Here is a 27,451-nt window from a genome sequence, read left to right as displayed (position 1 = left end):
CCAACCTACCAGGTCAATACCATGCTTCCTGAGTTCAGTTTTAGGCATGGCGATGTGAAAGTTCAGTGAGGGTTAGGGTTGGATGGGAAATCCACAAATTAACCCCATAAAACTGACAGTGGAAAAGCTGATAGTGGAAGGCATGCAAGTGAGTGTTTGGAGAAAGGAGCAGTGGAGGCCCAGAGAGAGGATTTTAAGGAACCAGCAAAGAGGAGAGAAGAGCAAATTAAAAAGGGAAAAGGAAAATGAGAATAGCATGGCTCACAGAACCTAAGTGAGAAGAGCAGGATGCACTGGTGATGTTCTGAAAGGGTTGGAAAGAATGGGATCTGAGCAGATGTCATTCCATTTGGACTTTGAAATCTTGGGAGACTGTGGTGACTCACCGGAAAAGACCCTGAAGCTGGGAAAGATTGAAGGCAGGAGAAGGGGATGACACAGGATGAGATGGTTGGATGGTATCACCGACATGATGGACATGAATTTGAGCAAACTCCAGGAGACAATGGAGGACAGAGGAGCCTGGCATGCTGTAGTCCATGGGGTCACAAAGAGTTGGACATAACTGAGCAACTGAATTGAACTGAACTGTGGTGTCTTCAACATAATATCCATTCATGTTTTACGTACTTTTCTTAGCCTCACTTTACTAATAGTGAGGAGAAATACAATAGCATAAGGTGGAGACAGGAAATTTTATTTTCAAAAAATTCCCTTGCAACTCTAGTCTTACATTCTTATGAGTCTTACAGTAAAGTTTGACCATCCCAGACTTCTGCATGCCCTTTGGTAAACTGAATGAGCAAGCATCCTTCTTGCCCACTTTGTAAGGATAATAGTGGGAAAGGATATAAAACTGCTTTGAAAGAGAAATGTTCTATAAATCAAGATTCCTTTTCTAGTTGATGTTAACAGGTTTTTGATTTGAAAAAGTAACTTGATAGATAGAGCTATAAAAACACTTTACATTAGGGATGCATTAAATGCAGAGCACACTGATTGATAAAATTGATGTTGCTCTTTGAAACAACGTAGAATATTTCAGTTATCATTTGGATTAAATCTTGCTGGATTCCTAGGTCCATTAGACTCATATCACATCCTGTCTGGGTTTTAAATGTGATATAATTTCATTGACCTTTGCCCCCTAGGCCACACAGATCTTTCAAGCATTCATAGACTAGCATCAGTCTAACACAGGATGAGGTTTTCCATGCTGAGTTCTGAGCAGTCTGTCTGTTTTGGAGCTTCAGGCTAAAGCCCCAGTGGAGTTTTAATTTTGTCCTTCCAGTCCCCTTCACGTAACAGTCTATGAAGAGCAGGAATGGAAATTAATTGTACCTGCTGGCATTGTTAAAGTTATCAGTGCATATCCTCTCCTGGGCCAGGAAGATTAAAAAGGGTGTTGTAATCAGAGCAGATGATTTCTGACACAAGGGATGGGCTTCCTCCGAAGGTTGATGTAAGGATGTGATCCGAGCGTGTTGCCTCTGGCCTAATACCATATAGCTCGGGGCTATGTGGAATCTCTGCCTCAGCCTCCCGCCAGCCCTGGAGGAGAGCCAGGCGTCTGCTGTCTCCAGATAGGTCTCTTAGGTAGAAAATCAGTCCTTCTCACTGAAGACTAGCTTATTCCAGCTGTACATTCTTGACTGCAGGATGCAGTCAGGTGTCTTGGGTAGGTCAGGCCTGAGAGTCAGTCACACCTTGTTGAGGTGCACCCTGAATGAAGTAAGGCAATGTGCTGCTGCTCCCTGCTGATTCATTTCGCTTTAGCAAGCGTTTATTAAATGCTTCTTCAAGCACCAAGCTCAGCTCAGACATTTCTGCCTGCGTAGGTGCTGCAGAATTTTGTTGGTTTGGAATAAAGAGGCCTTTTTTGTAGATTACGAATCAAAGAAGACCCTGATTTGGGAGTAAGAGTCTCTTCCCCGCTTTGTCACTGACTCACAATGTGACCTCACTTTTTAATCTAAGACTTGGTTTTCTAATCTGTTCAACTACGAGTTTGGAGTCATATTTCCAAGACTGCTCCCTGAAATCCTGGAATGAAGTGCCAGAATTTTTAGAGAAGTGTTTGGTATTATCGTGGTTCTAACTGAAGACAGTGTTTGAGTTCTGACTCTGTGTAGCGTGTTGCCAGAGACTAAGATGGCATGGTGAGGACCCTGATCTCAGAGCAGAGTCTAGTGGGCAAAATGGGCACACAAATAAGCAATGATAGTGTAGTATAATAATGGGTTCTTCCTGGAGGAAAGCATGAGCTGAGGTTTGCCTTGTGAAGTCCTTTGAGTCTTAGTGGGGGAGAAGGAGAAGTGGGGTAGGGTGGTGAACAAGGATTCCTGGGAGATGAAACAGCCTCAGCAGAAGACAAGCAAATCGTGGCCGGGAACTGTAGATGCTCTGGGTGAGGACAGCAAGCATGCCTATAGAAGATGGCAAGTGATGAGGCTGAAGAGGCAGGCGGGGCTTGCATGCCTCACTGCAGAGCTTATAGTCCGAATTCAGCAAAGGGGAAGGCTCATAATGTCATTGTGCCTTTTTTTTTTAATTTTAACTTTTCATTTGGAAAATGACTTCAGACTTAAAAAGTTACAAAAGCAGTATAAAAAATTCCTATATACCCTTCACCTAAATTCCGCTAATGTTAAAGTCTCATATAACCAGAGTACAATGATCAAAATCAGGAAATGAGCACTGATTCAATACTATTACCTAATCTACTGGTCTAAATCAAGTTTTACCCGTTGCCCCACTTGTGTCCAGTTTCTGGTTCAGGATCCGGTTCAAGATTACACATGGCACCAAGTTTACCATCCCACTCATCCCGTTTAATCACTGACATTTCCTCTATCTTCCTTTGTCTTTCATGACTGACACTTGTGGATAGTTCCGGCCAGTTACTTTGTAGAATATCCCTCAATCTTGGTTTGTCTGCGGTTTCCTCATCATTAGATCTGATTAAACAGGTTTTGGCAAGAGCACCACATAAGTGATGCTGTGTATTTTATCAGGAGCCACTTCTGGTTGATTTTTCCCATTACTGGTGGTGATCATTCTGATTGCCTGGTTAAGATAGATGTCTGCCAGATTGCTTTACTATATGTTACTTTCTTTCCCTTGCACTTCAGATAACTTGTGGAAAGCATTTTTGAGACATGCAAATATCCTATTTCTCCTCATCTTTGCCCACTACTTTTTAGCATCTATACCTGCTTCTTAACTGAAACAGTCACAGTAATGGGTTTTACCAAGGGAGTACCATGGACAGATTTGCCTTTTAGAAAGGTTACTCTGAAATGTTTGGTTGTGAGAGAGTTTAGTAAAGCAAATACAGTTAAATAAAACTGTCTTGATAGTTCATGTAAGAAATGATGGGGTCCTAAATTAAGATAGTAGGAGGAGGCAAAGAGAAGATGGGGGAGACATTCCAGCTATATTTGAAATCAGAATGCACAGGACTTATATTTTGTGCTATAGATTTAAATCCTGGAAAAGTTATGAGATTAAAAAAATCATTTTCTCTAGATTATCTCTATATAACCGCTGGGTTATTCTTTTAAGAACTAGAGTAGCTGATTTTATTAAATATATTGTAGATCTTATTAAATGATGTTTTACAAGGTGTTGTTTCTCCTCTTGGGCAACTCTTGGACCAAATATCTTTTGTTTAACCCTTAGCCATTTCTAATCGCCAACACAGATGTGCTCATCTTTTGGTTATAGAATATGGTAAAATGTGATATTCTTCTCAATATCCCAGAGGCTGTCTCTGCTGGCCCTGTTCCCAAATTTCTGCCATCCTTTCTTTGCCCTAACAAAAAACCTAGAGCTATAGGCCATAGTCATGATTTGACAGCATCAAGGAAGCATTTCTTATCAGTTTTTCCAGAAAAAGAGAGAAAATATGCAAGTCAGCAAAAAAGAGGTGGAGGGCAAAGGCTCAGTTCTAGTTCTTACCTTAAGATGCAACATGGAGAAGATGTTTGTTTACTAGAGGGTAGCGAGCTTTTTTACCATGGCTTTGCAAGGGAGCTGAAAATCACTTTAGTTTTTCATGTCAGGGAGGTTAATTGGGTTTGTAGAATTACATGAGAACTTAGGGACTAGCCTAGGCATTTAGGATGGTTCCTGACCCCAGACCAATTGTTGACTTATCTAGGCAAGAGGAAATAAAATTGAGCTCAAGATTCTTCTTCCTCCAAAAGCTGTAGAGGACACACCCTGTTATAGTCTGGAGTCCTGCTTACTGGGTTTCTGAAAATCCTCTCATGGGTTGTGAGACAATACTCCTTTGGCTATATTTCTGTCCGTGGTGATGTGAGTTAATTAAACTGGCAAGCAGATAATGGCGGGAATGGGTTAGATGTCCCCAGCAAGAGGTCATGACGAAATGGATCTGTGGTTGACGAGAGGAATTTCAACACAGACCCAAATCAGTTCCTCAGATAGGTCGTCAAAGTTCCCCAGCTCTGCCTCAGGCTTCCTTGAATCTGACTCCTGGCCTGCAAGACTCAGACTTCAGAGGCTCTGCTGGGCATCACACAAATCAACTTAGGAAAGTGGTGATGAGCAGTGAGGCTCTTTTCAGGAGATACCACAGCATAGAAATCAGGTAACCTGGGCAGGGACCCAGGGCTCCAGATGGTTTCCTTGTTTATTTTTCTTACTAGCTTAATTCCCTACCACAGTTTTGAGATTTACTTCTGGCTGTGGTCTAGAGAAGCAGCTAAGAAAGGCAGGTTTGAATTTAAATCTAGTTTGTAGGTAAGACAATTGAAGTTTTCAGATTTTGCAAAATTATGGGTGAGTGGAGTAGAGACTAGGAAAGAAATGGCAGGCAACAAGCTGCTCTTTTCTAATTCTACATTCTAAAAACACTACTGTTGAGTAAATCCTGTCTTTTTTCCCCCCTTTGTTTTTTGTTTGTCTTTGTTGTTGTTTTTTTTTTGCTTCTGATACCGGCGTATATTTGCTTTAGAAAATATTTCTTGACCTCTCCAGAATATTTAGAGTTAATGAAAAATCATAAGAGCATGTCACAAACCTAGTGCGCTTTAAGCCTAGGGTTTACACATAAGATTGCCACACTCTGGCTTGGTGACCCTGACCCCATCTCCTCAACTTGCTGGCCTCAACCCTACATATTTTGCTTCGAAACCCTAATGCCGTGAAGAATGCGGAACTGACGAGTCCACGCATCTACAAGCTAGGACATCTTGATTAAATTAGTGTCAAGGGGGGTGGAGAGAAAGGCACAGTGACACAAAGGGCGTTTTGAGGAGCCCCGTAGCGCCTGTAGAGAATGAATGTTCTCGTTAAATATGGCCTTGACCTGCAGCTCCACAGATGCCAGAGACACAGCTCAACTGTCCCCAGAGGTTGGGGGTGGAGATAATCAGGGGGAGACGACAGCCTGGCATGGAAAGGCAGGAGTGTGGGAAGGCCCACTGTTGCTTTCTTTTTGCTATAACTTCAGCAATTGATTCTTTGATCACAACCCTTGTTTTTGCAATGGATCAATAAGTCCTTTCCTTTCCCCCGGATATTTGAACCTTCCCTCTGCTCCTCTCTTCTCTTCTGGGTACTAAGGGAACTCCTGAAAGCACCCATTGTCCTAAGCCTCTTTCCACTCCCTTCCTTGGGGCTCCCCAAGAAGACTGCTGCCTGAACTCTTTAGATCAGTGCCCCAAGACAGTGCTCACCCTTATCATTTACCCCCGACCTCATCCCATTCATCCTGAATTCCCAAGACTGGACGAAGAACAGATGATCTGTTCAGGGCTTTCACAGAGCCACTGCATTGGTGGGAAAGCAGTCATCAGTAACCCCTTGGCTTGGTTCTGTCTGCACAATGGCCAGGGTGCTTCATGAGATGTGCATTTGCCATTTGCTCTTTGAACTGCCAGCCATCCAAATACAGCAAATGGACTTAAAGCACATTAAGTTTTGGATTCCCTCCTTATAACTAGAATATCCTAGCAGCTTATTTTTATGGCTAACATACATGTTTCTCTTTTTAACAGATGGAATCATAACCTTTTATATATATACCCTAGGATTTTAAAAGTGATGCATCAAGGATATTCTTTTGTACTATCCCTCTCTTTCTTGCTATAAAATTTCATGGACCTTCATCCTCTCATTTTCCCTTAATAAATAATTATTGGGTGCTTACTATATTCAAGGCATTGTATAAGAAGAGGAAAATACAAATCTGACAAAAGAGCGTTGAACAGGAGTTTGTGTGTTCAAATTATAACTGCCATTTCACAGCTGTTTCCATGGGCAAATAACAACTTCTCTGAGATTTAGTATCTATAAAATGGAGATAATAATAAATACCTCATAGAGTTACTACAAAGATTAAATAAGTTTATGCCTATAAATGATTAGCATACACTAAGCACTGGGTAAATTAAGCTACAGTTAACTGTTTGTATTAACTACTAATTGCAAGAAATAGTCCAGACCCTTCAGAAGCTTATGCTATAGTTGAAAGGGAAGAAAACAGTTACATAAACAGCTGTAATCAAGGCATTGTACATATGAGGTGTCCCATAAGTGGCATAGATAATAATTGCTAGAGAATATGAGGCAGGCAGTAAAGGAGGAGCTCATGTTTAGCTTGATTGTTGAAGGAGGACCTGTGAACCAATGTGTATCAGCACAGACTCCATTCCTGCATTTGTGATAGACATCACCGATCAATCTGGGACTCTTCTGTTTTTCAGTTTTTAAAATTTGCAGTGTTGATATAGAAAAATAGGTAAAATATATATGTATAATAGGTAAGTTATAAGCAAACATCAAGGTAAGTAGCCACCCAGGTCAATACATAGAACCTTATCAGCGTTTCAAAAGTCCCTGCTGTGTACTCTTCCCCAGTCAGAGCCCTCTCTGTTCCTCCGCACTTGCCTAACTTTTGACAATGATAATTATTATTATTGCTTTTGTTAAACTGTAGCCTCTAGGTGTTCACCATTAAAGCACCATTTTGCCCGTCTCTGAACTTTACATAGTGAAATTATACTATATGTGTCCTTTTGTGTCTCGCTTCTTTTGCTTGCCACAGTTTGCGAGACTCATCCATGCTGTTGCATATTGCTGTACCTTGTGTATTTTCATTGCTGTAGGGTTCCATTCTATAAATTCACCACAATTTACTTATCCATTTTGTTATCGTTGGGCTATTAGGTTGTTTTCAGTTGGGACTGATGCAAACGATACTGCAGTGAACAATTCTCGTTTGTGCTTACTAAGGTGCATACCTAGTAGTGGAATTTCCGGTTTAAAACATTGGCATATCTTCCTTTTTATATAATGCTAAACTAACCCATTCCAATACTCTTGCCTGGAAAATCCCATGGATGGAGGAGCATGGTAGGCTACAGTCCATGGGGTCAACTGAGCGACTTCACTTTCACTTTCAAACTATTTCCCAAGTCACTTCAGTTCAGCCACTCAGTCATGTCCAACTCTCTGCGACCCCATGGACTGCAGCACACCAGGCTTCTTTGTCCATCACCAACTCCCAGAGCTTACTCAAACCCATGTCCTTCCAATTGGATGGTGATGCCATCCAATCATCTCATCCTCTGTTGCCCCTTCTCCTCCTGCCTTCAATCTTTCCCAGCATCAGGGTCTTTTCCAATCAGTCAGTTCCTCGCATCAGGTGGCCAAAGAACAGGAGCTTCAGCTTCAGCATCAGTCCTTCCAATGAATATTCAGGACTGATTTCCTTTAGGACCTCCCCAAAGTAGTTATTAGTAATTTTCACCCCCACCAGTTATTATCAGTTTTAATTTGCTGATAAGATAATTATCAACAAATTTGCAACAATCTGATTATACGAGTTTGATGGCTTTTCTTATTTTTATTGACCATTTAGATATATTGTTTAATAAAATGTCTATTAGGAATATTAATCCTTTTATTGGTTATATGGGTAGACATATTCTTCTACACTATGTTTTATTTTTTACTTTTCATATTTTCTATTGGCTAATAAAAGTTCATGATTTTAATGTACTTGTATTCATTTTTCTATGGTTAGTGCTTTTACTGCCATATTTAAGAGAGCCTTTCATGCCCTAAGGTCTTTAAGATATTCCAATGTATTGTCTCCTGACAGTCTTACAGTTTTATCTTTTACTTTATAGCCTTTAAGCCATCTCCATGAAATCAGTTTTTAAAAATCTATTGATTTATTTGGCTGTGCCAGGTCTTGATTGCAGCACATAGGATCTTTGGTCTTAGTTGTGCCATGGGAACTCTTTTGCTCCCTGACCAGCGGTCGAACGCAGGCCCCCTGCATTGGGAGCACAGCGGTTAGCCACTGGACCACTGTCACTTTTTATATATAAAGTGAGGTACACAGTTTAATTTTTTGAAAAGTTGCCATGCAATTTACATTTCACCATTGATTGAAAATTGTATCACACTCACACACTCACTTTATTTTAAAGTATATATATTGAAGATTTTATCCTGTACCAGATAGAGTAAATGCTTTACATACAGTAAGTGCACAGGTGAAATTTGAGCTCGGTTTTTAGTGAATTAAAATGCTTTCATAATTAGAAATGGAAAAGTAAGGAGTTCATGAGTGTGGAAGGGAAGTTAGAGTGGAAGGACAGTCCAAAAGGAAAGAAGACATTTCAGGACCAAAGAGAACGTAGAAACACGCTCAGCACCTTCAGAGGGTGGTGAGTAAACGAGTTTGGCTGAACCAGAGTATTTATGAGGAGAGCGCTTGAAACAAGGCTGAAGAGAGCCCTGACTGCCAGACCAAGGAGTCTGAACTTCATTCTGAGAGTCCTTGGGAGTGAAGGGAGATTTATTCATAGAAAAGCGATGTAACAGAGCTGCTGTTTCAGAAAGACTGAGCCTCTAATCCAAGGGCAGAGTAATAAGGGACCCTATGTGGTAGCTTCCCTGATAGCTCAGATGGTAACGAATCTGCTTGCAGTGCAGGAGACCCCAGTTCAATTCCTGGGTCAGGAAGATCCTCAGGAGAAGGGATAGGCTACCCACTCCAGTATTCTTGGGCTTCCCTTGTGGCTCAGCTGGTAAAGTATCTGCCTGCAATGCAGGAGACCTGGGTTCGATCCTTGGGTTGAGAAGATCCGCTGGAGAAGGGAAAGGCTACCCACTCCAGTATTCTGGCCTGGAGAATTCCCTGGACTGTATAGACCGTGGGGTCGCAAAGAGCTGGACAAAACTGAGTGACTTCCACTTTCACTATGTGGTAGTAGTAGCAGAGGGAGTGAAAAGGAGACAGATGTTGCATATATCATAAAGGAAAACCAGCAGCACATGGCCACTTATTGGAGACAATTAGAAGTCAAAGATTACTTTTTTCTGTTTTTATACTAGTGTCACTTAAGAAAGGCCAGTGTGCTGTTAAGGAATTTGGGATAATTGGTGGAGCTATTTTCACATATGGCCCAGGAATTAGATGGCCAAACCTTCAAGCCCCAAATGGCCCCATAGAAGACTTTGATATGTGCTCATTTTTAGAATTTCATGGGTAGTTCCTCCCTTTGGTGGACTTAAGGTTACCAGAGAATGCCTGAGATTTAAATCTGGAGTCTCAATCACTACAACTAATTTCAAATATGCCCTTTATATGAGGTGGATTCATCCTTCTCCTATCCTTTGATGGATTGTGGTTTTTGAAAAGCCCCTAAGGAAGTAATGAAGACCATATTTTAAACCTCAGGCTTGCTTCTCTTTTATTTTACCAGAGTATGTTGGTTACCATGTCCTGGGAAATGAAAAACTTTAAAACGTAAATGTGATAAGCCTTCACTTTCACCAGTATCATTCTTTCTTTCATACAGAGCATACTTATTAGATATCCACCATTGCACTGGACCTGATGAAGGCTACACATAAAGTAATGCCTGTCTTCAAAGTTTAAACTTTTGAGTTTTGCTACTAAGACAGCAGTTTAGGTAATTCATACCAACCCTTCTGCTTCTTTGGAGCTGCTTTTGCTGAGAGGCACCTGCTATTCTAGAAGAGAAGCCAAGCATAGCTTGTAATAATACCCTTATAGGGTTAACAGGACAAAAATTGGAATTCAGGCCAAGGAAGGGGGAGCCCTAGTAAACTTCCCCAGGTTTTGGGACCCCACAGGAATACAATTTAGAAGTAACAGTGAACCAGAAATAGACTTAAGCAGTCTCACAGGGACTGAAACCTAGCTTCAGATTATCTTAATCTTTAATTGGATTAAGTTGATCCAACATATCTAGTGACTATAAGAAATTTAAATCCTCTCTGGTGGAAGATGCTCGGAGAAGGCAATGGCACCCCACTCCAGTACTCCCGGGAACGGCGGAGCCTGGTGGGCTGCCGTCTATGGGGTCGCACAGAGTCGGACATGACTGAAGCGACTTAGCAGCAGCAGTGGAAGATGCTATCATCCTAGCCCTAATATCTCTCATTGTTTTGTATATGCAGTGCTAGTAAGAAAAGCAATAGATTTGTAGGAGGTCCATCTAATGGTTATCAACTTTAAATTAACTATGTTTATGAAGTCAAATAATAACAAAAAACTGGAAAATTATAAAAAAGAATCAAACAACTCAAAATGGATCAAAAGCATAAATTTAAGAGCTAAAACTTTTAGGAGAAAATGTAGTCATAAAGCTTTGTGACCTGGGATTAGGTGACAGTTTTTTAGGTGTGGCCCCAAACACAAGCACCAAAAGGAAGATGCACATAACTTGAAGTTCATAAAATTTTAAATTATTGTACTTCAAAGGAGAGTATCAAAAAAAATGAAGACAACCTGTATAATAGGAGAAAATATTTTTGAATCATATTTCTGATAAGGATCTAGTATCCAGAATATATAAAGAACTCTTACAACTCAACAATAAGGAGAGAAACAACCCAGTCTTTAAAAAGGCAAAAGGCTTGCATAGACATTTCTCTAAAGAAGGAATACACATGTCCAGGAAGCACAATGGTACTTTGTGAATTGTTTGGAATATGAGTTTTATCTCAGTGTTTAAAAAAGAAAGAATCAAACAGAAATTTGAGTATTGAAAAATACAGTAACTAAAATAAAGAGCTCAGTGTGAATTAAATAGCAGGTTTGACAAAGCTGACTAAAGAATTTAATGATGTAAAGTAATTAGCCCCCAACTAAAATAAATAAATTTATTTTAAAATAAAATAAAATAAAAAAGAATTAAAAAAAAAGAATTTAATGAATTGGAAGGTAGGTTAAAAAAAAATACATACTGAAGCTGAGAATGAGAAAAGAATGGAAAATACCAGCCCCCCCAAAAAAGAGTGTAAGAGACTTGTGGGATACGATAAAGGATTATGAACCCCAAGCAGGATAAATACAAAGAAAGTTACACTTAAGTGCATTATATTAAAATTGCTGAAAACTATGACATAGAAAAATCTTAAAAACAGCAAAGGAAAAAAAGAAAACTAACGTTATTTTCAAAGGAACTTCTGGCAGCTGATTTCTCAACAGAAACAATAGAAGAAAAGAGATAGTGGAATGAAATGCTGGAAGGGATAGCTTTCAAAAATGAAGGTGAATTAGACAGTTTCAGACAAAAACCTAATATAACTTCTCACCAGCAGAACTTGCACTAAAAGAAATACTGAATGGTATTTTTTTAGGCAGAAATAAAATGATCTCAGATAGAAGCGTGGAGATGCAGTGAAGAGTGAAGAGAAACAAAAAGTATGTATGAGTATACATCTAAATGAATACTGACTTAAAAAAAAATAATTTTTTGCAGGGTTTTAAACATATGTAAAATTAATGTAAATGGCAACAATAGAATCTATGTCTAGGCAGAAATTGGGAAATAGATTTAAAGGAATTGTCCAGAAAGTGGTAAGAGTATTAATTTATTTTGTTGATGTTGTTTAGTCTCTAGGTTGTGTCCAACTTTGTTGCAACCCCTTGAACTGTAGCCCACCAGGCTCCTCTGTCCATGGGATTTCCCAGGCAAGAATACTGGAGTGGGTTGCTAACCCAGGGATGTTTGTCTCCTGCATTGGCAGGTAGATTCTTTACCCTGAGCCACCAGGGAAGCCCATTAATTTATATTAGACTTTGGCAAGTCAAGGATATATGTCATAATTTAGGGTTATCACTAAAGAAATAGTATCTCTACCAATCTAAGAGAGGGGAAAACTGGATAAGTAAGAAATAGCCCCAAAATTGGTAAGAAAGATTCTGGTAAGGGCAAAACTATAGGCATATAGAACATAGCAATGGGTTCCAGGGGTTAAGGGTGGAGGGAGTTCAACTACAAAGAGGAAGGAAGAATAAATTTTTTTGGTGAGTGATAGAACTGTCCTGTGTCTTAATTGTGGCAGTGGTTACTCATTTTGTACACTTGTCAAAACGTTTAGGATAAACCAAAAAGAGTGACTTTTACTGATTTTTTTTTTAATGGAAGGAAAAAAGAAGATTAAAAAATGAGAAAAAGAGAACAAATAGCATCTAGGTAGTTGGTGGATTTAAGGCTAAATGTGTCAGTAATTACGATGAGTGTAAATAGATTCATGCAAAATAAAAAACAAACAGATTTTAAATAAACAAAACTGAAGTGTATAATTGCTTATAAAAGAAAGGATATAAGGATATAGAAAGAGTTAAAGCAAAATGATGGGAAAAGATAGCTGTGATAAAATCAGACCGGGTAGATTTTAATGCAAAAAGAATTATTAGAGATAAAGAAGGACATTTTGTAATAATTAAAGATTCAAGTTACCAGGAAGAAGTATATACTTAATAAGGCAACCTTAAAACATATAAATCAAAAGAGGACAGAATCAAAAGGATAGACAAATCATCAACCCCAGTGGGAGGTTTAATACACCGTATTTAGTGAACGATAAAGTAACCAGACAAAAACAAACATAAAAAATCAGTAAAAATATAGAAGATTTGAAAAGACAGTGAATAAACCTGGCCTAAATAGGCCCTGTCCCTAGCACCTGCAGGCAGACAGATGTTCTTTTTGGCAAATCTGGAAATTTTATAAATCCTGAAGTAAAGAGAAAAATTGAAGTTTTTAGGTGAGAAATCAGAGCTGGAGATTGGAAATCGTCAGTTCCAAACTCTGTACATCCTCTCTCTTACAATTCACTGATTTTTCACTGGGGATGAGGTAGGGTGCCTTCCTCCAAGGATGTAGACTTTTTCAACTGTCTGTGAACGGACAGGAGTGGCTGTGAGTGTGGACACCGTGTGGACAAAGACTAACGGGCGCAGACCACCACTGTCAATGAAGAAAGCTGTGCTCACTCAGAGCTCCACCCAGCACCAAGGAAATGCTTCCTAATCTTCTGCCAGTGAAGAACTCTGTCTCCTAGAGTTGGCTTTATGCTCCTGTCAGGTCTAACTCTGGCACCTGAAGTGTCAAGAAGATGCTGTCTTCATAAGGAAACCCCCTGCTCCCCTTTTACTCTCTGGACAGTGGGATTCTAAGGCCACTCCAGAAGTATGAGAACTACACAGATCCCTCAATGAACTGACTTTGCTGCCAGGTTCCTCTTTAAATTGTCTAATCAGCGATTTTCCCAGTGCCCCAGGCATTTCCTGTACGGGTGCTGCTGACTGTTTTACTTCCTACTAGGCTGCCCTGCATGCCATGTTCATGCTGCCAACTTTCAGATGGGCTCTATTAACCCCTATTCTCCCAGCCTGCTCCCAGTCATCTGGGAGCCACAGGGGTATTCTTCCTATCCCCCAACTCCTGGAATTCCTTACTGTAGGCATATGCTTACATCCACTTTATCAGTCTGGCTTTATCCCCACCTTCTTGCTGAGTTCCAACCCATTGTTTTTCCTCCAGAGTTCATTTTACAGCTGCTGAGAGATTTGTGTTCTCATGTTGCTTGTTTGCCTTTGTGTCTTTTGTCCCCTGTGTACCGATCTACACAATGATGCCATGGTCATCAAGACACCATTTCTATGCCTTTAGTGTCCTGCGTGGGGGATGGGGTGATCACTCATCTTCAACATGACCTCAAGAAATCCTTTAGCACTGGAGATCAGGACCTTAAAGACACCATTCCACTCCCACAGATCATTATCCTGAAGAGTTAAAGATGGAAATTTGCCAAGAGAAGGATCACAGTGATGGTTTAAGAAATGAAGCCTCGGACTTGTCTCTTTCCTTTTAAGGGACATTACTTTCAGCTTATTTTCTTAGTATTCAGTTCAGTTCAGTCACTCAGTCGTGTCCGACTCTGCAACCCAGGCTTCCCTGTCCATCACCAACTCCCGGAGCTTGCTCAGACTCATCGAATCGGTGATGCCATCCAACCAGCTCATCCTCTGTTGTCCCCTTCTCCTGCTGCCTTCAATCTTTCCCCGCATCAGGGTCTTTTCCAATGAGTCAGTTCTTCACGTCAGGTGGCCAAAGTATTGGAGTTTCAGCTTCAACATCAGACCTTCCAAAGAACACCCAGGACTGATCTCCTTTAGGATGGACTGGTTGGATCTCCTTGCAGTCCAAGGGACTCTCAAGAGTCTTCTCCAACACCACAGTTCAAAAGCACCAATTCTTCGGTGCTCAGCTTTCTTTATAGTCCAACTCTCACATCCAAACATATGGAAAAACCATAGCTTTGACTAGATGGACCTTTGTTGGCAAAGTAATGTCTCTGCTTAATATTACTTACCATTCTAAATTTTTACTTACTATTCTAATTTCTTAGTATTAGAATAGTCCATTCTAAGAGATTGCAACAACCTTGGGAGAACATTCAGATTGCTGTAGGGTTGTGTTTTAATACACTGTATCATCCAAGGTCTTGGGAGAGCAGAGGGCCTTCAGTCTCCTCCTGTCCCCCACCTCCACCCCACCCCTGCCTTAGTCCAGTGCGACTCAGCCTTGTCTGAATCAGATGTTTCCCTGACAGGAGGCTCTAGTCTGTTGTAACAGAGCATAGTAAGTATACATGGGAGATAGAAATTGAATCCATAGAGTTCACTGTCATAGCAAAGAATGGATTTTCTCCCAGGGCCCACTAGTGTTACTGTGGATTATTAAGTCTGACTACTCATACATTCCAGAACTTCTGGGAAAGCCTTAAGGAAATGGCCTTCAGAAACAAGCGCCCTAGAGAAGAAAGCTCTTGGGTTTCGTTAAACCAGAATTTAGTAATGGGCATTCTTTGTCTTCTCTGACCGAGGCAGCAGGGATTGTCCTACCTTTAGACATTTAATTTATGACCCCAATTGAACTAAGTCCCAGTTGTACATCTGAAAAGGATCTTTTCTGTTTAATCTACCTAGAGAGATAGAAAATAAATCTATCCTTTATTCTTTGCTTCTACAACCGCTGACCCCCGTTCACCAATTTCTTCCTTTTTGCTGAACACCTACTCCTCCCCTGTAGGAAAATTGCTTATTTCTTGCAGAGTTATTATTACTTTTGTTATTAGTGAAACTGGGGAGGGGAATAGATTGTGCAGCAGCAGTATAAGAAAAGCCAAAAATTCTTCTTCCCTGTGGTTGATAGAGCCTCTCTATTGGAGGGATTTAGCTACAGTACTGACTGAGGAGTAGCTTCTGTGAAAGCATGATGTGTAAGTCTAAATTTTTATCTAATTGATTATCGTACTGGCTACTGTGTACAATGCAGTGGGCTGGGCACCATGGAAGACAGAAATAGGGTTTAAAGTTATAGTCGGTCTCTTTCATTAGTTTTAGATGGTTTCATATCTTAGTAGCTTTGGGATTTTTTTAAGATTAAGTTCTTTAGATAAACAGGAATCTAATTGAGAAACCAGGTGTATTTCAAAAGGCAAGTTCTGAGATGGATAATGTGGCTCAGACTGTGTCAGGCTTCTGACATTTTCTTTTAAAATATGACTCTTGTTACAGAGAGAATTTAACTATGCTCATCTACTTGTGAGTGAAGGAGAACCTGGTGAGTTTTTAGTTTGTATGGTGTTGAGAAGCTCAAGGGATTCTTTAAAAATGAAATGTGACTGCTTTGGGGGTCACTTCTATTGAAGTAATATCTTTACAACGAGAAATACCTATTAGTAACTTAGAAAGGCAAATTCAAAGAAAAGTTTTGCTATGTAGTAGCAAGATTTTTTGAAATCACATTTCTGTTTCTAGCAAGCTAGGTTCTAACTTGCTCTGCAGTTAGGTCAAGTGTGGAAACCTCTTGGCTAAGATAGGAAAAGAAAATTCATCTTGAACTAGAAAACTAATATAAAAAATTCCATCTCTAGTAATGCTTTTGAGACTGGAAGAGCTGCATTCTGATAGGCTCAGACATCAGCCTAATGTCCATCTTTCTCAATAGACTGTAAACTTTTAAACTGTTTTGTATACTGCTATATGTGTGCATGCTCAGTCACTCATTCATGTCCAACTCTTTGCAACCCCATGGACTGCAGCATGCCAGGCTCCTCTGTCCATGGGATGTTCCAGGCGAACACTGAAGTGGGTTGCCATTTCCTCCTCCAGGAGGTCTTCCTGACCCGTCAAATCCATGTCTCCTGTGTCTCCTGCATTGGCAGACGGATTCTTTTATCACCAAGCCACCAGGGAAGCTCAGTATACTGCTATATTTCCAATTAAACCACAAGTTCTTGACATAATAGATGTTCTATAAATATTTGCCAATGGATTCTTAGAGATCACTCCTTAAAATCCAGCGTTTCCCGTCTTGCTTGCAGCTAGTAATTGAACCTGCTTCAAAGCATGTAACCAGCCAACTTGAGGGCCAAGTTACGTAGCACTTATCTTGATTGGTGGGCTTCTGGCACTATTTTCTTTATCAAGGCCACAATTTGTGGGTCTAGTGTTTTTAAACCTGTGTATAATGACTCATTGATTAATTGTAAAATGAATTTAGTAAATTATGGTTAGCATTAAAAACTTGAAGAAAAGAGAAAAGAATAGGAAATATCAGAATGCATTGCACATAAAAAACTATTTTTACTGTAGACACACACACATTATACTGGATTACAATTTTTTAAATGTATTTTTAGAAATATGTTCTACTCTATCTTCAGAAGGTAGAAGAACTTCAAAGGTGTTTCTTTCATGGCAGCTCCTAGCCTACCTCTCTATATGTCTTGCAATTCAGTATATTTGTATTTTTATGCTACCGTGGGCTCTCCAGAGGATCATCAAAGCACAGCCTTTCTAGACCCACCATGTGGTATCTTAGTCAGTGAGCGAAAGCTGGGTAGAAAGTGTCCCACCGCACAGCCACAAGTAGTGTGGCCACAGGGAAATCTAGAAGTCACTCCTGAGCTCTGAGCAGATCCCCCCACCCTGCACGCCCACTGCTGCATCCTGCAGCACCTATTTTGATGGGCTGAGTTGGGTCGGGGAGAGGCCACAGTGCCCGCTGTCACCCAGCGCTGGCCCTGCCGCTGCACAGCCACTACTTTTAGCCCAAAAACATTTCAGGCATAGCTCTAGCTCTTGAAAGTTGGCCACTTTGAAGTAGTGAGCCAGTGCCCCTGAAAACTGTCACTGTCCATCTGGTGACACTTCTCCTGCTGCCAGAGCTTTGTATAGGGTTCATGTCTCTTTCCTCTGAAATCTGTTCATGTAAATTCAGTTTCACGTTTTTTTAACAGTCAGTCTCAGAAGTATCTTTTGGGTAGGGAGGAGGGTAGCACTGGTGAAGGGAGCTATATGCCCTTGGAAATTCGATTCTTTCTTGGAAATCTGCTGACACAAGCTAATCGGCAAAGAACTAAATGACCCTACTGTTTCTACCTGCTAACAGGCTCAGCCTTGAGACCAGAGTGAAATTAGCTCTCACCACATGGCAGAGACATGCCTTCCTCTTTTTCTCTTTCATACAAATAAGGGGTAATTTCGTGCCTGTCAAATAATAGAGCTTTGTAGTATAGGTTGAGAGCCAGTAAGCAGCAGCCCCTCCTCCCCAACTTGCAAAGCCAAGTGGGTGCTGAGTAAGCACATAGAGAGTCAGGTAACCTCCCTGATGAGGACTGGTTTGAAAACCCTTTCCTAATCAGTGTTCTTTGGGAAGTGCTCACACAAGGCCCATCCCAGCTCAGGGAAGTATATTGCTCCAAAGGTGGGGGACCAATGTTCCACCAGCCCAGCCCATGGAACCTCATGTCTCCTTATATTTCTGCTGCAGTATCCTTGCTGTGGGTGAGGAGCTTTCAGAACTTGCTGGTCTTGGGGAAACGAGGCTGTGTGTTTCAGTTCTGTTGTCCAGGGCTGTTATCTGTTGGAGGACTCCCTGCCCATTTTGTAAGCACACAGCTGGCAGGCCCTGTTGCAATCTCGCTGCCTTCCGATCAGTCCCGCCCGGCAGCAGGCAGTTGGGGCCTGGGAAACACGCGGCCAAACAGTTGTGATGAGTGTCAAAATAAAAGCCCCGCCCGGGCACACCAGGGCCCTCCCCCCAGAGAACCAGCATTGTTCACTGTGCCACATCTCTAGTCTAAATTTAGGCATCTTCTCTTTTTTTCCAGGCAAAGATTACCATGCAAACATTTAAGAGAAAAACTTTGCCCAAAGTCATTTTTCCCCTTGACTTCTATTTGGTTTCCTGCGATGTTTAGATGACTCATTCTCTTCCAAGAAATTTTAAAGAAAAGAGATGCAGGCTGTGTGATAGTACACAAAGCCTGCTCTGTAGATTCTCTCTCTGTTCCCTGCCTCGGAGCCCCTTGCTGTTTTTTATAGGAAACGGAAAGGCCCCACAGTCTACATTGTCACGGCCTCACCAGGTCCTGTTGTTCCCAGGAATAAATGCCCCCTTTGTCTTTGGGTGGAGCCCCCTTGGAGCTTCCCAGTTCTGACAACTGCTCCACAGCGGACGCCAGCACGGAAGCCCTTTTCGGGTCGCTGGGGCCACACTTGCCCCCAGAGGCACACAGCTAAGGTTTCGGAAATGGAGACCGGTGGCCTTTTATCATCGGTGAAAGGAGAGGTACAGGCTATTTCCTGCCTCTCCCCTCGAGTCAGAATGGCTCCCGATGGCAGGGGGCTTTCTCATAACTGTAACCCGGCTAACAACACGTGTTAGCGCGCCCAGCCCTCAGCCAGAAGGAGAGTAAGTCAGGATCACTTCAGCAGCCTGTTCAAATAAACAGGGATAATAGTTGAGTCGGTCCTTTTCCAACTAATCAGTACACGAAAGGAAACATCTGCCTGGGTTTAATTGCTGTTCTATTGGTTATGCTTTTTCTCCCCTCCCTGTCCCATCTCCTGTGGGGGGCTAGATTATAAGTAACGGGTCAGCAGCAGGATAGGGGAGTGGGAGCCTTCTCCTGGAACCTCTGCCATCAAAACACCAGGAGGTGTAGGGGAGTCTGGGAGGCGGGCAGGGGGGGGTTGGCCTGGAGACCGGAGGGCAGGGCCTTTGGAAGTGATACTCGTGGTCACTTCCTGGCCTTGTTGCTGACTCTGGGACTGGTGGGTGAGTCATTTCGCCTCACTTCACCTCCTTGGACCTCTGCTACTTCCATGGAGCTCAGCTCTGCTCGCGATGGGAACCGTAGATGAAAGGCGTTTCCTCTTGTGGCTTCTTCCAGCGGTTGAGGGCGTTGAGCGGGAGTCATTTGGGGATAGTAAATTTAAGGTTGGCAAGGTACTCCTGAAGCCACCCATTTTGTAGAGCATCTTGGTCCCTGCGGAGAACCTGCTCATTATCTTCTACTCTATGGAGGGAGGCCAACCCACCGTCCACTGAAGTGGCCAGTGTTGGAATCTGATATGGACTCAAGAAGCCAGGCAAGAGATTGTGAAGAATTATAGAAAGGCAGAAGTTGGGAAAGAACTTAGGAATGTTTAAGCCAAAGACTTTCATTCTTTGGAAACAAAAACAGCAGTCCAGAGAGATGACCAGGTTGTCCAAACTTATCTTCTTGATGGTGGAGGAGCTAGAAATAGAAGAGTCTCATGATTGCTAATTCAGGGCTCCCTCCATCCCTCTCCGCACTACCAAGTGTAAAAATTCATGTCTGCTCACAACAAAGGTCACACACGTGTTATATTCCACAATATTCCATAATAGAAAAGTGGCAAAGTCTAAAAAGTGAAAATGATAGCTAAACATATAAGAAAAAAGTTTAGACTCACTAGAATCAAAGGACTGCAAATTAAAAGAGGATACCATATCAAATTTTCAAGACAAAAAAAAGTAAAAGAACACTCTTATATGCTTCTGGTGGTATTTTAAATGGGTACAGTTTTTCCCAAGGGCAATTTAATGGTGTAAGTTAGCAGTCTTTGACTCAGCAAGGTTACTTCTAGGAGAAAATAATCAAGGAGTGTGTGTAAATTATATACAAAGTAATTAAATGCAGCATATTTTATTATAAAAATTTGTATGCAAAGTTAATGTGCAAGAGTATAGGAACTTCATCAATGAAATCTTATTATAATGCTATGGAAGAATAATATATAAGGGAATATTCACAGCGTATGTCTAAGTGGATAAGTTACAGTGTGTATAATGCAATCCAAATTCCATAAACATTTTAGAGAGAAAAATGTATAACAAACCTGGAGTGGTGATTTCTGAGGAGTAGGAATTAAGGGTTGCATTTTCTTTTTTGAGATTTTCTACAGTTTTCTTATTTATTGCAATAAACATATATTCCTTTTGTAATCAGAAAAAAATATTTTTAAAGTCATACATCTTGAAAAAAAGCAAAATCTTAAATAATTATGTGTCTGACATAGAGAATGTCTTCCTTTCTTTGTTTGGGAGCTGAGGTGTTCCAGGGAGTAGTATTATACCACCTATTAGAAGGGGGTTGTTGGTATCTGATTTTTAGTAGGAAAGAACTAAGAGCTGGCAGAAGATAAAACAAGGGCTTTCCCTGTCAATAACCCCATGATGCCAATCAGTTTTATGTCCTGCTCTCATGGACTTTGCATAAACATTCAGTATCAAAGGCATGGCTCTTATTTCCTTCCTGCTTCCTTATTCTTTATTTCTACCCTTCTCCCCATATAGTTAGATGCCAGCCCTGGGCAGCAGCAGCAAAGAATCTGAGAGCTACCACTGCTTAAGGTTAATCTGTTGGAGACTCTTGATGTGTATTATGGACTTCCTTTGTGGCTCAGCTGGTAGGGAATCTGCCTGCAATACAGGAGACCTGGGGTTGATCCCTGGGTTGGGATCCCCTGGAGAAGGGAAAATCTACCCACTCCAGTATTCTGGCCTGCAGAATTCCATGGACTACAGTCCATGGGGTCGCAAAGAGTCGGACACAACTAAGAGACTTTCACTTTCACTTTCAATGTTTATTATCAGTCTCAAGTAACATTAGCAACCAGCCATGATTGACATACCACTGCCCTGGGAGTCTGGCGTTTCAACCAATAAAGCAATTAAGAGATATAACTTCTTTTTGCTTGGAGATTCCTATTTAGTCAGGTACTTTGAAGTCCTTGGATATTTTACTTATATACGCATGTCTATCTCATCCTATTTTACATCTTGCTTTGCTCCACAGTTCTCAGGAATGCCTGACTACAAGGATTCAAAAAAGCTCATCCCACCTAACTGTTGCTAAGTAGGTTGTAGCTTTCAGACCTTCTCTTTGGCAGCCAATTGAAAAATCAAAGGCCACAACCTATTTTCCCTCCACACAATTGCCTTTCCTAGACTCTCAAAGGGGCACATTTCATTTTATTAAAACTCTTTGAGTAATCTGACCATAATTTGACCTGATCGGAGTGGTTATCTGATTTGCTGGGTTAAATAATGGGCCTTAATTGAGTCTGCGTTATTTGTGGAGCCAGTGCTGCTCTTGCTTTTGTTGCCTCCTCCTCCTTCCTTCTGTTTCCCAGTTAACCTTCATTCTTCTTTCTTTGCAGAGTAAAGAAGTCGGCCAGCAGCTCCAAGATGATCTGATGAAGGTCCTGAATGAGCTCTACTCGGTAAATCAGCTGGGTTGCTTAGCTCTTTGACAAGCAGAGGGAAGCAGCATTTGGCAGCTTGTGGCCATAGTCACGTCAGCAACAGAGCTGAGCTGTGGTTGAAGACAGTGCATGGTCCCCACTGGGGATGACTTCACCCATCTCTTTTTGCACTCTTATTTTCAAACTGGAATGAGCCCAAAAACGCTTTCTCAAAATAAGATCCCTCCTTAGTTATGCAGGCTAACTCTGGCTTCTTTGGGGGCTTAATCACCAGAGACCAGCCAAGGTCTAGGTCACCAGCACAACTGACCCTCATGAATAGCAAATGAGGGACCCCGAACCTAATAGTAAGGAACTTAACTTCCATTGCTATTGCTCTTTGAATGGTACACGCCCTGTTGGAAAGGACCTGTTGTTCAAAGTTTTGCGTCAGTTCTCGGATTTATCTCCTGGTTTGAGACTAGAGCGAGTGCTCTAGAGGGAAGCAGCGTCCTCAGTGCCCTTAACATAAGGGACCAATTCAAGCAGAGAGAGCTTTGCATCGACTCCCTGAGGTTTTGTAAAGGCCACACCTCAGTGAAGGGCCAGGCTTTGGGTTTGGTGGAGAAAACACAGTCTGTTCCGAAGTGACCGGCACGGCAGGCACACGATGCCTGTGACTGACGCATGTTTCTTCAGGCACAGGGAGGTGGTGGGGCTGTTTTTGTCCTAGTCATGTTTCGTAATTAAAACAAACATGCACACCAAGGAAATTCCTGCTGCCGTACAGGGAATATTCCTATTGTGCAGCTAAAGCCTTTCAGGGCCCCTTCTCCAGCTGGGCTGTGCCAGGCCTTTGTGTCATTCTCCAGGGTTGCCCCATCCTGTTTTGGAGGCAAAATTAATTTCCTGTGTTTACTTGCTTATTCACTACAGTTTTTTTTTTTCTTTTTTTAATTCACAGGAAGGCAGGCAGTGGCAACATGTATCATAGGCATTTGGGATCAGAGAATTCCATGTTCTTTTTTTTTGATCCAAAAGCCAAGGTCTGGCCATGCTGTCAGGGCAACTGTTAAGCAAGTAGATAGGGTAGAGTGGTCATCAGTTTTGTCTCCAGTGATGCTCAGTTTGTTTGCAGTTTCTGCTCTGTGACTCTTCTGCTCTGAAGCCAAGTGGCTAGATGGTTCTCTTTGGTTCAGTTCCCAAGTCTTCATTTCTTTCAAATGAAGTTAAGCCTTTTTAAAAATAGAAGCATGTTCATGAACCATGTTCAGACTGGATGAGTTTCCTGAACCCCCTGGTCTTTTTAATACTTTACTTCTGCTCTTTATTTTTAGAGCATCTTCTAGGCACTATGAAGAGCTATTACTCCTTTCTTCTGGCAAATATTTCACCAGGATAGAAAATGACATGTGTAGTCATTATATGAATCCTTTTATTTTCCCATAAGCATCTTGGGTCTCTGCTATCACCCTTTCTAGGGAAGGGTAGGGTGAATAATCAGCAACCCCTAAACCAATTTAAATCCAGTATGCTGTTTCTGCAGGGGAACTGAAGGCAGCAGAGGAAGAGCAGTGTCTAGGGATCTGTTAGCTTTATTCTGCATCCTGGATCTCCTAGTGTACCATGATTTTTTTTGAAATAAATAAGTGAAAAGGCATACTTTGTTTTGGTGTGAGAAAGAAAACCTTGGAACTCACTGCTTTGGTCTGAGGAGGGCCAAGGTCGCACTTCCAGCTGTGGTCTTCAGGCAATCCAACATTGACCAGTGCTCACTGGCCACCGTGAGGCCACGGTCAGCACAGAAGCACTCACACTGGTGTGTGAACCAAGAATTGGCTGGGCATGGTGTCTCCTTCTATTAGGTGAGTTAGTACACACTCTTATAATCTATCTAAGGCCAGTAGACAGTAGGAGGAGAAAAATGAGCAGAGATGGAAAGTTCCAGAGAAGGCAAAACAGTCTGGTGCAGTGATCTCAATCAAGGGGATTTTTCGGGCAAGGGGACATTGGAAATGTCTGCAGACATTTGTGATTGTCACAAGTGGAGTAGGAGGTGCTGGAAGTCAGAATGCAACTGAAATCTTAGAATGTGCAGGACAGTCCCCCACAACCAAGAATTGTCTGGCCTAAAATGGTCAATAGTACCAACATTGAAAACCTCTGCTCTGATGACTAGAAGCTCCTGAATTAGGCAACCCAGATCTCCACCAGCTATATGATCTTAGGGGGTACTCCTGACTTCTGTGAGCCAGATCTCCACATATTCTGTATGCTGGTGTCTCCCATTTCCTGAGGGGTTGGGGGTTTGGGGGAATCATGCTTCATGAAATATCAGACTATAGTTAAGGGTCAGATGAGTTTGCAGATTGTTGGCCGTTAGAAAGTTCAGACAATAGAAGTATAAGTTTTTTCTCCTGGAGTGTAAAATAAGTATAGGACTGATCTGAGTAAGGTACCATGGCATTAGGGTGAGTAACTATCCCAGTGTGCCTGGGACTGAAGCCTTTCCTGGGACATGAGACTTTCAGCGCTGAGCCTAGGAAAGTCCTGAGTAACCCAGGGTGACTGTCACCCTACATGACAGTGGTTTCAAGCAGGAACTTGGGACTTTTGTATGCTGCCTCCAGGAGATACTTGTTGTACACACTCTCTCTGTCTGTCTCTCTCCCCCTCAGAGGAGTTAAGAAGAAAACAAGGAAGGACTTTTTGTAAGGAACTTTCCCCTCGTTTGACCTTTGGGAAGAGCTATAAGCAGTACAAGTTATTTGCAAGCATGGGATGAAGGAAACCAAGGATGTAAAGGAACCCAGCATATTCAGTGCTTCTTCTTTCCTTGTATCTGTCCTTAATGCCCGCAAATACCTCTTTTGGGGAGACTGATTACCTTTGGGTTGAGAATTTAGATATGTTTGAATCTTGGTAATCTAAGGGGCAGGACCCAGGTGTTCCCTAATAAAGATCCCTTTGGGCAAGAGGCCCAGATGCTCACCATAAGTGGCCAGCTGCCTTTCTGTACCTTCCTTTTTTCTGCCTGAAGGGCCTTTGATTTTCCTGACTTAGCACTCTGTGCCAGAGGCTGCTTGCCACAGCTGCTCTCAGAGAGCAATCCCAGGGAGCATTCTCCTCCACGTGCTCTTTACCCCCTAACAGACCGGCTAGTGTAGGCCATGATATCAGTGGTTTTCATTTTCTGACTGATGCATCAGGAATGCCTTTGAAGTCAGAGCACACTGCTACCCGCAGAACTCCAGAATTCTCTGCCTCGGTTATACTCCGAGGCTGTATCTGGAAAAGCCCAGCCAGCTCCCACAGGAAGGGGTGAAGGCGGGCGCGTACGGAAGTTACGTGGACTGGCTGAGTAGGAAGAGCCAGAGAAGCCCTAGGATTGAGAAAGAAAGACGAGGTTTTGGGACATTGAAGCTGTTGTCGCCCCACAGGTTTCAAGCTCCTGTACTACCCATGAATATCCCCTTGATTTGGTGCGGCAGCTGTCTGCAGAGCCACTTCAGACTGGAATTTAGCACCTGCTTCCTTGAAACAATGTCAGTTAATAGTCCCCAGCACTTGGCACTAGGGATACAAAGACATATAAGAGATGTCCTTGAACTCGAGGCATTAATTTTAACATAAGAGACAGAAAAGTAAAGCAGTAAGTAAAAGGTGAGGTGATGAATCTTTCACATGTATACACAGAAGAATGACATGAAGTCAGGCTCCTTGGAGAGATGTTTGAATTAAATCCTAATTGCCAAGGGCTCTTTTCTTGTTCTCTAAATGTTCCTTTTTTGTTGCATCCTGCTCTTGTTTCATGATGTATTGTCTTTTCATTTCTCAATGATCTTTCTAGGGATATTATTGATGGATTAATTTTGAAGTTTTCTTCTTTCTGTATACTTTCTGTTTTCTCCCAGATTGCTTGTTTTGGTCTTGGTCTTTCACGTTAGATATTTTGCTTAAATGTCTGGTAATCTTCAGTTGCCTGCTCATATTTTAAAGTGAGACACTAAATAGTGCTTAAAAGTTCTGTGTCAACTGTGGTCTTTACTGTAGGGTGATCTGACTGGACTGTATCCTTGGGAAAGCCCTGATGTCAGTATTCGTAGGTCTTTTGTATCAGGTGAGCAGTTCCCCCATATCAGGCTTTTCTGATCTCCTGCCTGTATCTAGGGTCTGAGTTGTGAAGAGGCCTGGCCATGTCAACATTCAGTATAGATTTTTCCTGTTTTAGTTTCAGTAGTCCTATCCTCAGCTGTGCCAGCTGTCCCCACACATAGACCCTCGCTAAGAAAATAAACCTCTCATCTTTCCAGCAGAGGGGCAGGGGAGGTCTGGAAGTCTAATTGTTCTCAGGTGCTCAGTACTTTTTGTTCTTAACCCCACCTTCATCCCACTTCCGTTGATTCTTCTGTGATTTAAGTCTGGTTGCTTCTTGCCTCTCCACTTTTCATCTTCTGCTTTCATTCTTTTTCTCAGTTTATAACTAAAAAATAACATAAAAACTCTTTTCTGTTATTTTGGTGTGGCTTGAGGAGGGAGCAGAATTAAAGACGTGAATTCAATATTTTGTTTTTCAAAGTAAAGTAAATTCCTTTTGTAAAACTGAGAATTTAGACTTCTGAATTTTTCCCCTAGTTTGTATTTGCTTCACTATATATATTTCTCCAACTCCTATCGTGAGTTCCCTATTTCTCCAACAGTTTTTTTTTACAATCAATTATTCAAGCTTTATCCTTAGTTTCCCCTTGAGTTGAAGGGCCCTAGTTATACTTCTCCTGTATTTGCACAGAGGACAGATTCAGTCATTTGGGCAATGATATTGATTGTAAATCTACCACTGTGTATATAACATTTCTTAACTGTGGAGAAGAAAGAAAAACACAAAAGAAGAAGTGGTGCTTACCCTTAGGAATTTATAGTTTCTTAGACGAGGTAGGGTTTTATTCTTTTAAATGGGTTGTTTGAGTTCTTTAAGTTCTTTAGGGGAAAGGAGTAATATACATTGTTAATTTTTATTATTTCATTTGTTGCCCTCTTGGCACTGTTCCTTTGAGCCTCCCCCTTTCTTTTTGTCCTTCATGTTCATTAACAGCATTTCCTCTTTATTTATTACACATCTTCACGGAATAAAAAGTCACTTTCTTAAAATCAATTCACTTTTATAACGGTTCACTCAAACTTTTGAATCCCTTAGTCACATTCAGATGAAAAGAGAAAAAGGAGCCTCCTATCTACCCTTCTTCAGCTAGAATAGCAGATACCTCTTTCTTGCTTCTTAGTCAATCTGGAAACCTGGAAGACAAATTACTTAGGAAGGTTTTTAATGCAGTCAGATGCTAAATATTGCTTCTCCTATGTAGAGAATATACAGAGTAGATCTTATACTTAAGGGAAATGTCAGGTTCAGAATAAGGTGAAGCTGATTTTAAACAATCCTCATCGAAAGTGAGACATCATTTAATGTCTAAAGCACTTTGATTTTGTCATTATCCCAATATTCTGTACTCCTTCCTCCACCTCCAGCTAAGGGAGGAGTATACATACCCACAAAATTCCTCTAACCCAGGATTTCTCAGCTTT

General features: G+C 41.5%; 1 protein-coding gene across 50 annotated transcripts in view; it reads left to right on the top strand.

The window, feature by feature from the left end:
• Positions 1–27,451, top strand: part of SRGAP2 (SLIT-ROBO Rho GTPase activating protein 2) — a 258,045-nt gene that overhangs the window by 154,486 nt on the left and 76,108 nt on the right. For all 50 annotated transcript variants that reach the window (XR_014054259.1, XR_014054265.1, XR_014054262.1 and 47 more), the window contains one exon: positions 21,848–21,910. Coding sequence is in view for 25 of the 50 variants with exons in the window: in XM_081492024.1 (XP_081348150.1) it covers positions 21,848–21,910 (63 nt within the window). In the remaining 25 variants the exon portion in view is untranslated. The remainder of the gene's footprint in view (positions 1–21,847; positions 21,911–27,451) is intronic.

Source organism: Giraffa tippelskirchi, chromosome 5 (assembly GCF_054371585.1).
Source record: "Giraffa tippelskirchi isolate mGirTip1 chromosome 5, T2T-mGirTip1v1.2.pri, whole genome shotgun sequence".
NCBI lineage: Eukaryota > Metazoa > Chordata > Mammalia > Artiodactyla > Giraffidae > Giraffa > Giraffa tippelskirchi.
Note: the sequence above shows the minus strand (reverse complement) of the source record. Positions and strands in the feature narration are given on the sequence as shown.